General features: G+C 46.6%; 1 protein-coding gene across 1 annotated transcript; it reads left to right on the top strand.

Moving 5' to 3' along the window:
• Positions 1-220: 220 nt before the first annotated feature.
• MYL11 (myosin light chain 11) lies at positions 221-9082 on the top strand. Its single transcript, XM_063138366.1, has 6 exons — positions 221-342; positions 5900-5975; positions 6117-6221; positions 6313-6391; positions 7764-7812; positions 8715-9082. The coding sequence occupies exons 1-6, from the start codon at positions 307-309 to the stop codon at positions 8817-8819; spliced, it is 450 nt and encodes a 149-aa protein (XP_062994436.1). The 5' UTR covers positions 221-306; the 3' UTR covers positions 8820-9082.
• The last annotated feature ends 8266 nt before the right edge of the window (positions 9083-17348 follow it).

Here is a 17348-nt window from a genome sequence, read left to right on the forward strand (position 1 = left end):
GAAAGACTGAAGAGGTGAGCTATTGGGCCTGCTCAGTTTGCTGCCCCGGTTTTACCTGTTGACGGGCAACTTCAAGGCCCCTAATGCTCTCCTCTCCTTTCTTCTCATGGTTGTTTATCTTTAAACAAGACTTCAAATAGAGGACACTGTCAAATAGAGGACTGTCCTCTCTAAAGCAGGACGTCTAGCCCCCCCTAATTCTGGTGGAGTGGCCCAATCCTTAATTCCCATTTTAACCCATTACAGGCACCCAAGAAGGCAAAGAGAAGGGCAGCAACAGAAGGAGGAAGCTCAAATGTCTTCTCCATGTTTGACCAAACACAAATTCAGGAGTTCAAAGAGGTAAGAAACAAGGAAGAGGTGGAGGCGGGAATGGATGGAATTTGCTGGGAAATATAATGTGTATGGTGGTGCCATCGGGGTTGGACTCTAGGGTAACGTCCAGGGCTCCACTCCGCAAAATGACCAGGAGAGGTTTACCACACTTTACGATAATGTGTTGGCTCACCAGATTTTGAAATAATTGAAGCAATGCACACTGCCATCTAAAGGGATGCGGGGAGGCAGAGGTAGGATGTCCTATAAGACCATTTGTAGTGAGTAAAGTAATACACATTGCGATCTAAATAGTGGGGCCATAAGACCTTAATGTCCGGGGTCTAAAATGATCTAACTGCTCCTCTGAGCATATGGGACTTAATGTTGTCCTTAAGCCTTACCTGGATTATTCATTGCAGAATTTTTCTCTGCCCTTTGAGAAAGTGACTGATCAACCGGGGACTTTTTAGATGCAACAAACAATGACAATTAAACATTTGGAGAGAAGCTGATTTACATGGGCATGTATGTCTAGCTCAGAGAGCCAACGGCCACACAAGAGTTGTGTAAAGAATGTTCAGATCTGTAGATTCATCACCATGAACAGAATATCAATTAAATTTCTTTGAGTTCAACAAGATTGGGAGCGGGTACGTGGGAAGGAAAGGTCAAGATGAGATACGTGGAAGAATTTTCTGGCTGTACTGTGCCTTAGGAGTCGGTTGAGTTCTCCTCTGGGGCTATTTAAAAAATAGCAATACATGGATAGTCAATGGTGGCAGACCGAGTAGATAGAATCGATCCTTTACAAATTGGCAGATCACAGCTTCGGAATTCCATCTAACAGATGTATGTGGAGGCCCACATCTCACTAATCTTCCTTTCCTAAACTTCACTTCAACCCTTGTATATTTCAGGTTCTCTCAAATGTTGCTAATGGTAGACATTCTCAAGTTCTAATGGGTTTTCTCTGAAAGAGGGGGGGGGTAGATGCGCCATAAGTGCTATAATTTAACCAAGTTCTTCTATCAAAGTTCTTTTGTCTCAGAAGAGCAGAAATTGTCAACAAAACTTAGTTGGGCTGCACAATCCTAACTGTATTTACTCAGAAGTAAGCCTTGCTTTTGTTCAATGGCATTTACTCCCAAGGAAGTGTGCCTAGAGTTGCAGCCTTAGAAGGTATTCCTGTCTACTCTGGCTCCTCTGTAGCGTAAGCTAGATTCCACACGCATCCGCCCCACACCTCTGCATGCCATTCAAGTAACCCCTCTTTTCAAGCCATAATCCCAATTTATTCCTTTTAGGAAGCCACTGCAGTGGTCAGGGCCTTTCACATGACGTCCCCATCTGAGATCTTTGGGTCTCCATTTTTGAGAGGCCCTTCCTTGCCCTTTTGCAGACGTCGCTGCTGCCTCCCCTCCGCACCCCCACCCCAAGAATGGTGGTGTTTCCTTTCTCAGCCCCTTGAGATGGAGCAGTGTCTATTTTGGGTGAGGGAGGGCCGAGAAAATAGGCGACATCTGTGCTTGGAGCAAGTGGCAGCTCCTTACAAGGAGATCTCTAGAGACAGATTCTGGGTGGCTGGGCCCTGAGGATGACGAGGAGGAGGAGGGCGGCGGCGGCGGCAGCAGAAGACCTTCTGGCTTCAAATACATTGAAAGAATGGCCTTAGTTCTTTCTAGCTCCTTTGGGAATCTCCACAACCTTATTCCTTTCTCCTGCGCTCTATTGGCAACTCTTTCTTCTTTTCTTTTTTTGCACCTCTTTACTTTTTGATGACAACCTGTTTGTAAAATCTTTGGTGAAGAGAGCAGACTTTGCCCTTGTGATATTTATCTTCTTACATTTCTGTCACTTTGGACCTCGTTCCAATATAGACTCTGCCCTTCCTCCCAAGAGCTCAAGGAGGCTTACGCGGTTTTCCTGTGACTTTCCTCGTTGCACATTATCTTCACAAGCACTCTGTGACATATGTGATGCCCGAAGTCACCCAGGGAGCTTCACGGGGATTTGAACCCAGGTCTCCCTAATCCAACACATCAACTACTACCCTAAACTGCCTTTCCCACAGTGAGCTTCATGGCTGACTGGGGATTTTGAATCCTGTCCTTGCTAGTTCTAGTCCAAAATTCTAACTACTATGCTATGCTCCCTCTCCCACAGTGGCTATCAGAGAAGAACTTTGGCTTCTCTTCTGGTGTCACTGCCACTGCTCCCTGGACCTTCTCTGAGCTTCTTATTTGCCGACCTTCACATTGAGGAGGGTCTGTTTGGAGCCCCTGCCAGTTAGTACTTGATGGTACTGGCTTAGATGGATCAATGGTATCACTTGGTAGAAGGCAGCATCTTGTCTTCAATTCTCTCCTTGAATGATGGAGCTTAGTGCCTTTTGTGTTGCTTCTTCTTCTTTTATTTTCTTTTTACAAGGTTCCCTAGACCTGACTGCTTATCCCTTACTGGGATCAAACTCTCAGAGCACTTTTCCGTGTCACCGAATGTTGACTGCTCAATCATCAGGGCAGGGAGCTTTGGCTTCTGTTACTCTGGAAAGTGCCCTGTACTAAATGAGTAATCGGGATAGTTACCGTGGCATTGCTGCTGCATTGGCCTTCTCCACACCTGCCCAAGGGTAGCTAAGGGATTGCTTCCCCCCACACCCCTCAATGAGCATTTTTTCAGTGCACTGAATGGGGAGTTTTATCCATTGGTTGGAAAGAGCTCCTGCTGATGCCCCCCAAAGCAAGTGCTTCTTCCTTACACAAGAAGGGAGGAAGTGCATCACTGAGAGAGGAGGCAGAACATTTGCATGCACTCAGTTCTGTATGTGAATATATATATATTGTATATAATTGTATATTTATACAATGATATGTGTATAGATTCAAGTTTAAAAATAACTATTATCGTTTGAATGGAAACCCAAGACATCTATCTCATCGTAGCAAGGTGGGCCTGCTCAGCCTGTTACCAGAGTGCTAACAGGTGATGGACAACTTTAAGGCTCCTGCTGCTCTGTACTTTTGGCTGGGGACGATGGATGTTGTAGTCCAACACCTCTGGAGGTTGCCGGGTTGGGAAAGTCTGAAATAGAGGGTGCCTTCAAATCAAGGGCTGTCCTCTGTAAAGTCAGGGACCTATCCTGCCTTTGCTCAAACAGCAATGCTGAGTAGCTGGGATGATGCTGTTTCTGCCTCTCCTCCGCCCTCTCCGATTGTAATTTTTGCCCTTGAAATGAAGAGAGAGTTTGTTTGTTTATTTATTTATTACATTTCTAATCTGCCCCATCTCTTCATTCCCTGAACAAGAGATGTGGTCCTGCACAGACACTGCATAGAATCTAACATTTTTAGGAGGAGAGAAAGGTCGAGAGAGCACAAAGCAGAAAAAGAGGGTATTACAGTGGGTGAGGCAAGGAGGGAGTTAGTTCTTTCACCCCCTCTGCTCCGGGCCATCCTTCGGAGCCCTCATCAACAGCTCCTTTGGAATGTACCACCTGTCCCCTTAGGGAGGGGTATGGAGTTGCATATGAGACACTTTAAGATTGTTCTCATTCCTGCTTGGAGGCAAAGAGGGATATCAAGTGACAGGTGTCTCTAGGGCACAGCTGCAGAGATGCAGGGAGGAGGGGGAGAGAGGCTCGAAGGGGATTGCACCAGCCAGGGTTGGCGTCTCCAAGGTCCCATAATGCATTGCTCAATCAGCGTCAGAGAAGAGAACTGGAAGAAGGACACCACAGCACGTTCAGTCCAAGCCTGGCCATTTGCTCAGAGACTTCCTTCATAAAAATTCCAGAGAGAAGAGATGTGGCAACCTCCCCGAGTAAATTACCCAGTTGCTACAAGCTACTGTTTCTTGGCCAACGTTCAATGGCCTCAAGTTAATTTTTCCTGTCTCCTTGTATGTCACAACTTTTGAGATGGTTAGAAGCCACAAGCCTTCTCTTCTCTTGGCCAGCCTTCCCCAACCTGAAGCCATTCAGATGTGATGGGGATTGTAGTACAAACACATCTGGGGGGCCTCAGGTTGGGGACAGGTGCTCTTGGCTATATATGCCCAGTTCTTTGGCAACTTTGTCAGCAGACTGTTTGTTCCCCTCATTGTTCTAGAGTTGTCTTTCTCAACCTGCGGAAATCTAAGCTGGAGGCCATGTCCAGCTTTGAAGCAATCTGTATCTGGGACAATAGGTTGTCCATGCTATGGAACCGGAAGTCGCTAGGGATCTGGAGACATCCACCTATCTGCCCCCCACGTCATTCCTACTACCCAATAGTTCTTGCAGTCAGAATGCTCCTTTTAATATCCTTTCTTCAAGTCAATGTTAACTTGTTAAAAGCAAGTTCATGCATGGCTACGGATGGCGTACCATGAGCACCAGTTACACAAGGTGCTCATCTACACTAAGGTGGATATTCCACTTAGTGGTATAAAAGCGGTATATAAAAGGCAGGAGCCACACGACTGCTTTACAGAGGTACTGAAGTGCACTCACCACTGTTGGGGCCCACTGATACATACAATATACCACTTTCATACCACTTTCATAGTGTTATATCCTGCTTGGTGTAGATGTGTCATGGGCCCCAACAGTTGTCAGTGCACTTCAGTACCACTATAAAGCAGCAGTGTAGATCCTGCATTGCAATGGATTTCAATACTGCTAGAAAGCAGTAGTGTGGCTCCTGCCTTTTATATACCACTTTCATAATGGAATATCCTGCTTGGTGTAGATGAGCCCAAGGAAACAAAGAAATTCCAGTCTATGCAGAAATCCACCACACAAACCTGGGTTCATGTGATTTTCCATTTACCAGTCATAAGCACGGATGGGTATGGCATACCAACAAAACAGTGCCGTTCCGAAAACCATTTTACCCACATCCGTTGCTGAACTCAGGGCTCATTCACACATACATTTATGTTCCTCATCATTCGGTCGGCCAACGCTTGGAGACTGGCAGCTCAGTATGTGAACCGATTCTGCTGAAAAGCATTGTGTTTGCGGTGCTGAAGAGGTGGCATTTAACTCCCATGTTCTGACATTTGCGCTGTAGTGGCCCATTCACACATGCAAGTCACTACGTGAGTCAGCAAGTGCTGGACAGGCATTTGTGAAGGGGTCCTTGGAGTACCAGCAAAATCTTATGGCTACAACACTGCCGTTTTACATTCCCACCGAGGTTGTACTGAATTGCATATAAGTATTACACAAAGCCATTGGAAATGGAAGCCCATGTTTGCATGCAAATATCTGTAGAGGCCGTGGCAGCATGATGCAGATCTAGATCGCTATTGAAAGTGAGAAGGTTCAAGGTCCAAAGATTGTTGCAAAGTAGTTACCCTACAAATCCTGAATCAGTCTTCCTCAGTCTAGTGCCCTCCAGATACCTTGGGCTGCATCTCCTATCTCCCATGCCTGGGGGATGATGGGAGTTGCAGTCCAACACATCTGGAGTGGACCAGGTTGAGAAAGCTGTCCTAGATTCTAGCAACGCTCATTTTTGTTTGGGGAAGTGGGGGGGGGGGGCTGAAGTTAGATTTTCTACAACCCCACAGTGTGTTCTTCTTCTATCTTGTTTCCTAGGCCTTCACTGTCATTGACCAGAACAGAGATGGCATCATTGACAAGGAAGACTTGCGAGATACATTCGCTGCTATGGGTAAGACAAAAGGGAATGTTGAAAGAGGACAGTGAGAGCAGGAGGTGAACCAAAGTTTGGTGGTTGATGGGACACCCCCACACACACACCCCACACCAAGCCTCCCCTCAGCTGCTAACCCTCCCCTCCCTGGCTCCGCAGGGCGCCTGAATGTAAAGAATGAGGAGCTGGATGCCATGATCAAGGAGGCCAGCGGCCCAATCAACTTCACCGTCTTTCTCACCATGTTTGGGGAGAAGCTGAAGGGTGAGTGATTCCTCCCATGTGTTGCCCACCTCCTTCCCTGCTCCATGGCTTGTCCCCACCTCTCACTGCCGCTCACCCTTCATCCCACCAGGTGCTGATCCCGAGGACGTAATCATTGGCGCCTTCAAAGTCCTGGACCCTGAGGGCAAGGGCAGTGTCAAGAAGCAATTGTGAGTATCTACGCCAACTCACTTCCAGAAGAGGTTCTGGACTAGTTCATGCGTAATACCAAATCATGGTTTGGCTGTCCTGGGGCTCACATATTCTCCCTCCTCTCATTGCAAGCTCCAGTTCCCTCCCTGACTTGCTTGTTCAAGCAAACCGTGATTTGTCGTTACATTCAAATTGGCAAACTATGGCTTGCACTTACCCTCCAAACCAGAATCAGTTTGCGGTGAGTTTTCAGTCCTGGTTTGGATGGCAAATTGCAAACCTTAGTTTACTGATTCAGATGTGACAGCAAACTATGGTTGGCCCAAAACGAGAAGTCAGAGAGAGAATGCAAGTATGCAAGCCTGAGGCTTGTACTTGACAGGCAGACCAGGGATTGGCTATTACACCTGAACCATCACACTGTCTCTGAGACAATACACTGCACCCATGATTGTACTACAAACCTACACCACCTGTAAAAACACCTGGGATCTAGACTAACGTTGTTGATGGTTTTGAGATTTTTCTTCGAGATCTCTAGTACTTATAAAACTCCCATTCCATGAGAAGAATAAAACCTGTGCAGGACCAGCTCCAGGTTTTTGAGGACTCTTGGGCAAGACTTCCTCAGTCACCCCTCTCTCTCAGTCTCTCTACCGTGTCACTTCATTATCAGCAGGAGCTAATACTCCTCTTTCTCATCGCAGTTAGCACTTGTTTGCAGGCCAGGCAGAGAGCCAGTGAGCAAGCGGGCCATGGCGTCTCCTGCCCCTCATCAGCCCTGTTGTCTGGGCCGGAGCGAGAGGCAGGTGAACAAGCAGGTTGCCATGGTGAAGAAGAGCAGGGGGCTCTTGTTGGGGGGCCCCTGCTGGGTGTGAGCCCTGCCCAACCATGAATCTGTGGAGTACATGTATGCATGTTTGTTTATTTATTTATTTATTTAAGCATTTTTATGCCACCATTCAGCCAAAAAAGGCTCTCACGGCGGCTTACAAAAGTATTTCTTCACAGTCCCTGCCCACAGGCTTACAATCTAAAAGACATGACACAAAAGGAAAGGGGATTGGGAGGGAAGAGGAATAAAGTTCCTTGTTGTGGGATTAAAGTTCTTGAAGAACTGGGATTCAAAGAAGGTGGTGGTGGTGGTCTATGAAAAGGCCACATTTTGCAAGGGTGGTGATGGCTTAATAGCCACTAATCTTTCCGAACAAAAATATTTCTGTCAATATGGGTTTTGGGCTTATGCAAGACTGGGGTTGGTGTGTGGGTGTGGGTGACATGATTGTGGCGTAGAAGTTCTCCAGAATCAAAGGCTTCTCAAGGTGGAGCGTTTGGGGACAATCTAAGAGGGAGGTCACAAATATTTCTGTTCTCTTTGCTTCACTCCAGCTTGGAAGAACTCCTGACCACCCAGTGTGACCGGTTCACCCCTGAAGAGGTAAGGGAACTTCCCTGCATCATGCTGTTGTCCCAATTTTCCTCTTCCCCCATGCCCCTCTTATCAACTGATCTTCTGCCATGTGCTGCTCCTTGCCAAAAAAAATATATATCTAAATTCTGCAAAAGCTAGAATGTTAGACTCAGGGTAGAATATTAAATTTGAATATGCTTATGCCAGTTATAGCTTATGCCAATTAAATCTCCCCCCCCCATATCAAAGGATAATAGAATGCTTCTGAGCATGTGCAGAGAGCTTTTCTGTCACCACAGAGTAATTGCAAGCCATTTCCACATATAGTTCCGGCCTGGAACATGAGATGTCTATGCAGGCTTGTGGTGTTACATGTCATGGGAAACTGCAGCCAATTAAGAGTTTTCTATCATGAAACTGCCCCCCCCCCTCGCCCCATGGACTAGAAAACAGAAGCTCTATCCTGATTGGATGTGCCAAATTTCCATCGCAGAACTAAGGTGGGAGTCAGTTGGTGAGGTTGGCAGCACTGTGGAGAACCTTGTAAAAATAATAAAATAAATATCTTTGCCTATCATCCTCCTCTTTGCTCCTGAATTCCTCGCTGTCTCCCTCCACCTGATTAGTTATCTGCATTTTTAAAATATCAATACATTTACTGAACTGGATTATACTGGGCCCGTTCAGAAGACACCTTAAACCATGGCTTTAACCATGTTGAATAAAGCAAAAAGCCTTATTGTGGTTAAAGGCGTGGTTTAAGGTGTCTTCTGAACCCAGCTTGGCTTTCTGGCTTAACCATGGGGGTGAAAGCCATGGTTTAAGGTGTCTTCTGAATGGGGTCACCATGTTTTTTTTAACTCCTGGGAAGGGAAACGGCTTCAAAAATCACCCCACCTCTCACCTTAACCCTCTCCTCTCTCCACCAGATCAAGAACATGTGGCACGCCTTCCCTCCAGATGTAGGTGGCAACGTTGACTACAAGAACATCTGCCACGTCATCACACACGGAGAGGACAAGGAAGGGGAATAAATACCACCCTTGCTTTGTGGGGGGATACACCCAAACACCCCCAGGCTGGGGAGTTTCCCTTAAGCTGGTCCCTGATGATCCACACACTTTTGTACCCCAACAGTATACATGTCAATCTGTTATTTATTACTATTACAATGATTTGGGGAGGAAAATTATGCCCCCCAAAGCCAACTTCTGCCCACCTCAACTAGTCTTGACCTAACTGGGACCTTCCTCCGTAAAATGTCTCAATAAAAACGAGGACAGCTCTGTTTCTAATGCCCCTGTTGTTACAATCTGTCTGTCTTCTCACAATATGAAATACGCCTAGAATGGTTTTGTATGGTGGGCACATTCCCTTAATTGGGGTTTGTTTTTGTTTTTTTGTTAAATCCCAATTCCTATTCCGGTTCCTGAACTTGATGTGTTGGATTACAGCTAGTGGAAACTCTGTAGTCCAATACACCTGGAGGCCACAAGGTTGAGGAAGACTGGTTTAGGGTGCAATCCTATGTCTGTCTAGGCAGAAAAAAAGTCCTACAACTCCCAGCATTCTGCAGACATCATGGCTGGCTGGGGAATGCTGGGAGTTGTAGGCATTCTTTTCTGTCTAAACAGCCGTAGGATTGCACCCCTTAGTTGATTAATCTGTTGGAAGTTACAATCCTTTGCATGGTTAGGTAGAAAAAAGGCCTACCACTCCTATCTAAATATGCATAGGATTGTGTCCTAAATTATTCTTCTGTAAGTGTTTGGGCGGATTTTTTAAAAAAGATAGTTTTAGAACACATGCTTATAAAAACTGCAGGTGGCAACCCCAGCTTAAAGCAGAATTCTTTCCATCATGGCTCTTCTAAGAAGACGCCAGGTATGCGTCATCCATCATCTATGCAAAAGAAATACGCTTCCCAAATGTAACCAACAGATTAATCGACTAAAAATCATATGATTAATCTGGTTAAATTTCCGTCATCGAGTGACAGGGCTAAAGGTGCTTCACTTGTACATTTTATTTACTTATTTATTCTTATATCCCTGCTCTTATATAGGGCTTCCCATCCAGATCCCTGATCAGGTTCACACACCGTTTAGTTTCTGTAATGCCACAGATCCCAGGTATTCTCACATCACTCACTGGGCTCCATATGTACATTCTTAATACCCCCAGGGCCGCGTTCACATGATTTTTAGTTTAATAAACCCATTCACACACATTCACTCAGGGGTGGAGAAACTTTCCTCTGTAGAGGACTGCATTCCCTTGCAGGGTGTGGGTGTGATCTTTTGGGGACTGCATGCTAGTGGTGAACAGGCAAAGGTGGGCAAGGCCAGCCCCTCTCCTCTCTCTCTCTTTCTGCCAATCCTTTTTCTCTTTCTGCCACCTCTTTCCTCTTCTCCCTTTCCTTCCATCTTCCCCTACAGGCTGCTGGCCAGAGAGGGACAAATGGCTCTTACCAGAAGTATGAAGTGATCGCTTGCAGAGACTTTTTGAACTTAGGCTGAGCACACTTGTTTACCCCTCCTATAATTTATGAACTGTTTTCACACTCAGCAGGGATTAAAGCAGGGGTGCAGGACTGTTTTGCGGTGGGGGGAGGCAAGATTATGTCAGGGGGCGTGGCCTCAGCCCTGATGGCACATCAGGGGGCGTGGTCCTGCCTCCGGACGTCACCTCCCCCATTTTTTCTTCTCCGTTCTGGAACAGCACAGAGAAAGGGATCTAGTCCACCCCGCAGTCCCACTGCAACTCTGATCTGAGACTGGGGGGCAGGGGGTGGCAGCAGTGGGTTTTCCCTCCACCCGTGCAATGCTTCCATAAGGACAAAGTGGGATTTGAAGCAAGGAATCGGGAAGTGGTAGTTACTTTGAATTATCACACAAGAATGTCGTCACAATCTCTGACGACAATCTACTGGCCCTGATGGTTGTGTGCTACCTCCAGTATTCAAGGCAGTAAGCCTGTGTGCACCAGTTGCTGGGGAGCATGGGCGGGAGGGTGCTGTTGCACCACGTCCTGCTTGTTGGTTCCTGGCTAATGCCTGGTTGGCCACTGTGTGAACAGAGTGCTGGACTAGATGGACCCTTGGTCTGATCCAGCATCAAGTCTCTTCTTACATTCTTATGACAGGGAACCTTTGGGCTGGAGCTTTGCTATGGTTTCTTTTGGAATTCAGTGTATTTGATTCAAGGAATCCTTCAGTTATGGCTGTGGAGCAGAGAGTTGGCCTTTGACAGGGAAAGCATGGTGGTGCTTGGGGAATGCAATGGAGGAGCAGGAGGAGCATAGAGGCAGGCCAGGTTTGAGGGGTGTCGTATGGCAGGCTTGTTGGGGAGGGTGCGTATGAGTGTTTGGACAGTTTGGACAAAGGGGGCGCATGTTGGCAGCAACTGGGGCCAAAGCCAACGGAGGACAGAGCCAGAAGCCAAAGTGAGTGGGGGTCACCCCTTTCTGCCACTGTCTTTCCCTTCTCTCACATTTCCTCTCTCATTTTCTGTCTCTCTCTCTCTCTCTCTTTCCTCCTCTGCCTTCCCACCAAGTGGGCTGGGCATACTGTGGGGAGGGATCCCTGAGGGGATTCAGAAAAAAAATAGTATTGGGTTGGACAGGTGACAAAATCAATGCCAGTGAAATACCTTTTTAAAAACACACACAAAAAACCCGACTGATTTATTGGCTAGCTTACGAAAACCACCAGCAGCAGGAGCCGAGGAGGCAAGGCAGGAAAAGATCACTTTTCAGAGTTGCCAGTTGAGAACTCACACCAACATCTTTAAGAAGTGTGAAGTGGCAAGAGCAGAGGCTGCCAGGATAGCTTCTACCTTCCTGTTGCTCCACTGGTCCCTTTGCCCACCCTCCATCCACTCCAGGCAATCTGGGGTGGGTGGGGAGGAGAATGGGCAGAGCCATGATACATAGGGTGATACTTGGCAAAGCCAATACACCAGCATTTGCCAACCTGTACCTTCCAGATGTCATTCCCGGCTAGCAGGCCAATGGGCTTTCTTGCTGGGGACAATGGGAGTTGTAGTCCAACACAACTGGAGAGTATCAGGTTAAGGAAGGCAGTCCCCCTTCTTCTATGCCTTGTTCAACGACAAACTCCCCACAGATTTTATTGGGACTGGCTTTCAAATCTTGAGGACTCAGAAGACAAAATTCCGCAGAGGTGGCTTAGGGGCCAGGTCCCGGCTGATCTTGAGGGAGAAATCGACGACTTTTGCTGACTGAGTGAGGCAACCAAGGGAGACCACGTCAATATTGGGCCCCACAAAGCGGGCCACGTTATCCTCAGTGATTCCCCCGCTGGCTTCAACGGTCACACGGGGGAAGGAGGCCTTCAAGGCGCTGGCCGTGGGATGCAAGTCCTGCAGAAGGAGAACAAAGTGGATTAACGGGAACAGAGCCCGGGTCAAAAATCAAGCCCTCGCACTTTGAGGCTTGAGGCCCAAGTCTTACGTAGCATGGCAGAGTACAGCATGGGGTTCAAACTGCACACGAAGCCATGTCTGTGAAGCGCTTCCCACATAGGATAAGATGGTTTTTAAACACGTCACTAGAGCCACTTATTTGGGGGTCATAAAACCGAGGCCCAAAGACATTTCAAAAACCACAAGCTGCATCGATAGTCGTAAGTTGAGGGAGTGTGATCCTTTATTCTATATGTGAAAGCCTCCGCCCCTCCCACCGGTACAACTGTACAGAACTTTATTAAAGCATGCTTGTATGCCACCTTTTACTATGTAAACCGCTTTGAGAACTTTTTGTTGAAAAGCGATCCACAACTAATAGAAATAAATAATAATAAAATTGAACCAAGCACAGGAGCAGTCAGGTCCTCTGTTTCCAGGAAACGGCTAAGCCAGCACAGTGCTGAGGGGGTAAAAGATTTTTAAAAAGACCAAAATTGGTTGGAAGAGCACACAATTCCACGCTGGAGTTGGAGCCAGGTACACGTGTGTCCGCAGAGGAAGGAAACTCCACTGTTCGGAAATACAGGGCCTGACACTATTGAAGTAACCCAGCTCAACACAACCTCTTTAAGATTATGATAATGTTCTGGTAGAGATTCAAAAAGCCAAAATACAAAAGGCAGAATGTTTACCAAAGAAAGAAAGAAAGAAAAAAGGGCAGGACTTTTTTTTAAAAAAACAACAAGGGCTAATTTCAGTTTCCAAACCTGGCCCCATCTTATCCCAGCCAAGTACCTCAGGAGCAAAATTGTCCAACATGATAATATCAGCACCGCATTCTGATGCTTCCAGAGCCTCGTCCAACGAGGAACATTCAACTTCTACCTTCAGGGCAAAGCCTCCGACACGCCGGGCACTTTGGACAGCCTGTGGGATTGCACACATTGAAAAACAGGGCAAACTGGTGCTCTCCAGCTAGTTTAGAGTAGACTACAATTCCTATAATCCCTGACCATTGGCTTGGGTTTATGGGAGATCTGGTCCAAAATATCTGGAGGGGCCCAAGTTGCTTACCCCTTGGGTTAAGCTAATGCATAGTACAGACAAAGAGTTATCTACATTTAATCCTGAGCAGAAAAGGCATTCTTTAAGGGTGAACAGCAGAGGCGGTGTGATGTAGCTTAGTGGGAGTGCTTAAAATGCACATAACACCAGCACGTAGCAATTTGGCATTTTCCCACCATTTTCTGCTTAGAAGGGTTGACTTTTCCTCAGAAGAATCACATGCAGGTTGTCCATGGATGCTTGAGCTGGATCTTTCATGGGAAATGTTTCTCTTGCTATGCAATTGATAAGACCGGGCTGCCAGTCAGCTACAATGGCTGTGAAATGGCTCACTTAAACTTAGGTGCTGGTGACTCTGTATAAAACCCGTAGGAGCGCTTTCCCCAACCTGGTGCTTTCCAGAGGTTGTAGATTTCAACTCCCAACAGCCCCAGCCAACCCGGGCAATGTTCAGGAATGCTGGAAGCTATAGTCCAAATGTCTGGTTGGGTGAGGCTGCCATAAAAAGTGAAAGTTTGGGGATTCATTTAAGACATTTCCATCCCATCTCTCCAAAGTCTGAGGCAACTTACAACTAAAAAATTAATGAAATAAAAATAAAATATAATAAATATAAATGCAGCCCATCAACTCTCTCCCCAACGAAACACCAAGAGCTATGGCAATTCGTAACAGCAGCAAAATTTGTAACAGCAGCAATTTTTCTGACCCCTTCAGATTCACTTAAAAACAACAACCAAAAAACCTCAGATAATATCCACCAGCCCCTTATTGTGCAGCTCTTCAATTTTTCTCTCCTAAACAGATTTTGTGAGGTAAGAAAAAAAAAGATGAAAGGAACGGTGGGAAAACACAGGAAGGTTCCAAGTGAAAGATGACAATGGGCTCATCTACACCAAGCAGGATATAGCGGTATGAAAGTGGTATATGGTATTTGTCAATGAGTCCCAAGAGTTGTCAGTGCACTTCAATACCAAGCAGTAGTGTGGCTCCTGCCTTTTATATACCACATTCATAGTGCCATATCCTGCATGGTGTAGATGAGGCCATAGTCTGGAACCCACCCACCCCCAAAATTATGTGTTTGAACCAGGGCAACTGCACCATAGAAGCCTCGTCAGGAAGCACCCAAAGGTTGCAGGGGTGGCGTGGGGCGTTTGGACAATTGCTGAGGGGAAAGGAAGCCATCAAACCCACATTGGTCAAAGTCTTAACACAGGGTGTACAGACTCTGAGTTCCAATGATCGGGGTAGGGGGAGGATGAAGCAATCATGGCTTCTCCGCCTGCCTGCCTGTCTGGCCATTGTTTACCTATTACCCATGCTGCAGTGAGGGATAGCATGTCGTCTGAAACTGGTGCATGGTGTGGCAGGGTGCCCACATACCCACCCTACAACCTCTACTGCAAGTCATGCGTTGTAGGGTGGTGGGTATGAAGCTGCACCACGCACCAGGTTCGGACGACACGACACGCCAATACGGATTTGACCAACATGGATTTGATGGCTTTACCACAAAACCAGTTATGTTTCCCTCCCGTTGCTTTGCTTCACAGCCAATTTGATAAAGAGTTTTGGAGAATTTGAAAGCAGCGATCAGCATTTTGTGACATTTTGGTTGGCCCGGGTAAACGTATTGCCCTACTGTGGGTTATGGAATTATTTTCTTAAGGGCCGACCTATCTTCCTTTCCTTTTTGTGTTCTCACCTGTGTGATGTTCCCAGAGGCCCACACATGGTTGTCCTTCAACATGATGAAGCTCCCCAAGTCGAAACGGTGGCAGGAAGCTCCTCCCACGAGGAGGGCATATTTCTCTGGGAGGCGGAACCCGGGCGTGGTCTTCCTCGTCCCAGCCACCTCTCCATGCCAGCCAACTTCTTGTGCCACCCGACACGCCTTGGCTGCTGATGTGGCAATACCACTGCATCGTCCTATACAGTTCAGAGCCACCCGCTCGCCCAGCAAGAGGTCTTTGGCTTGCCCGTGGACTTCGGCCACTCGGGTAATTGGTTCGACCCAGGATCCCTCGGACTGGAGCCACTCCACAGAGCAGCCCACTTCAGCAAAGATCGCCTCGAAGAACGGGAAGCCAGCTAAAACTCCTGGGGACTTGCAGAGGAGCACAGCGCGTTCCTGATGCTCGCCTACTGCATAACCTGCGTAGTCAAAGCTGGGAGCATCTTCCTGCAGCCAGTCACGGGCCAGCTGATGCAACCGGGCTTTAGGGAGAAGGTGTGAAAGATTTGGGCGGGAGGCCATGAGGACTGGGGAGAAGAAACCATAGAGATGTTGGCAAAGGTATACCAGACAAAGCTCCAAGAAACTAATGGTGCCACCTAGTGGTAAGAATTAGTGGTGCAGTTTATTAGCTCATGATTTACAGTATCTACTCTTGCTGGATAGATTAGTCTGCTAAATTCACTAGCTTATTTTTATCCTCTTGTAACTGTCTGAAAACCCAGAAAATGAGGCCTGTGATTATGCTTGGGTCCTTGTAAGGCTGGAGACTACAAAGGACCAAATCTCCACTTTTTTGAGGGATCACCAAGCCAAACGTGGTGGCATAATGGTGTTATGGTAAACATCTTTGATATGGTAAATTGCTGATTTATAGTCCAGAATGGCTGGTTCAGTCGTGACTTTGTGGGAGCTAACTGTTAGGAAATGGTCTCCTGATATCTGGAGATCTCTCTCAAGTTCTTTGATGGAGAAGGTGCCAAACTCTGTGGTTGCTGGTACTACCTGGTTTCCATCGCTGGGAGATGCGGCCACCATGGCAGAAGAACAATGAAGCAACCATGCTGTGGGGATCGGTAAGGGAACCCCACTGCTCTGCGTGCTTCCACAGTCGTGTGAGGGGCACACGCATTGTAAGTTTCTTACCCCTCCCTGCAGTGTAGTTCCCCTCCCCCCTGCGACTATGTGAATAAGCCCATCATTTGCAAATCAATGCATCTCAAATGTTTTGAAATGGGACCTGCCTGTAAGCTGATTTCACCTTCTGAGCCCTATTTCTCTCTTCTAAAACAGGAAAACGCAACCGGCGCAGCACCAGTTAACACTGAACAAGTTTACAGTCTATTTTCCATATCTAACATTGATATCGATATACAAGTGGGATCTGCAACAAAATGTTATAGTGTGGAGACCTCTGGTTCAGAGTTCCTGCCCGCTAACCAGCCCGCTGTGCCCTTTTCCACAACACTCCATTGCATTCTCTCTGCCCCCACCCACCCTGTCTCATCCCCAGCCAGTTAGTATTCTGTGACAACTAACCTTCATTTCCTGTTGGGCTGTTTGGGGAAAGGAGTGGAATGTGTTATTCCTCCCATAATTTTTTTCCTAAAGATTTTTGTAGTTTTGCAAACTTGAGGTTTCCCCCCCCCCGCCCCGAATGTGCTAATCCCTCCCTCTTGTGAGTTGATGGTGCTGTTTTAGCTAAATTAGGCTCCAAACTTGAAGACTGAGTTAACTATTAGTAAATATAGACACTTAAAGGAGTTGCACCACAGGAAAGGTGTGCAGGGCTGGATTAAGACATGCTGAGACAAGATGCCCCATACCATAAACTAAGGACCAAAAAGTTATTCCATTATAAGAGAAAGGGTAAAGAAAAGGTACCACCAAGCATTAGAGAGTGCCTGTAGTTAAACAGTGTTAGATAGTGCTTTTATACACATCTTCAGAGAAGGCTAATAGTTGATTTGAACTTGATTGATTGATTGCATTTCTATACTGCCCAATAGCTGAAGCTCTCTGAGCAGTTTACAAATTTAAGACAATTCAAAACAAAACAACAGTATAAAACCATAAATTGGCTCTAGTTTGTCCTTATTGTCACCAATATTAAATGTTGTGTTGCCACGCTTTCTCTATATAAGGCAACTCTGCTTTGTCACCAGACTTTCCAACTTATTTCAGCTAAAGCAATTTCACCTTAGTTATCTTACATCATAGTAATCACCAACATATTTAGAGGCCCTTCATAATATGAGGCCCTAAACCATGGCTTATTTGGCTTGTTCCTAAATCTGGCATTGATGGTTTGTTATTAACTCAGTTAAAGGTGG

This window comes from Elgaria multicarinata, chromosome 11 (genome assembly GCF_023053635.1).
Source record: "Elgaria multicarinata webbii isolate HBS135686 ecotype San Diego chromosome 11, rElgMul1.1.pri, whole genome shotgun sequence".
Taxonomy (NCBI): Eukaryota; Metazoa; Chordata; class Lepidosauria; order Squamata; family Anguidae; genus Elgaria; species Elgaria multicarinata.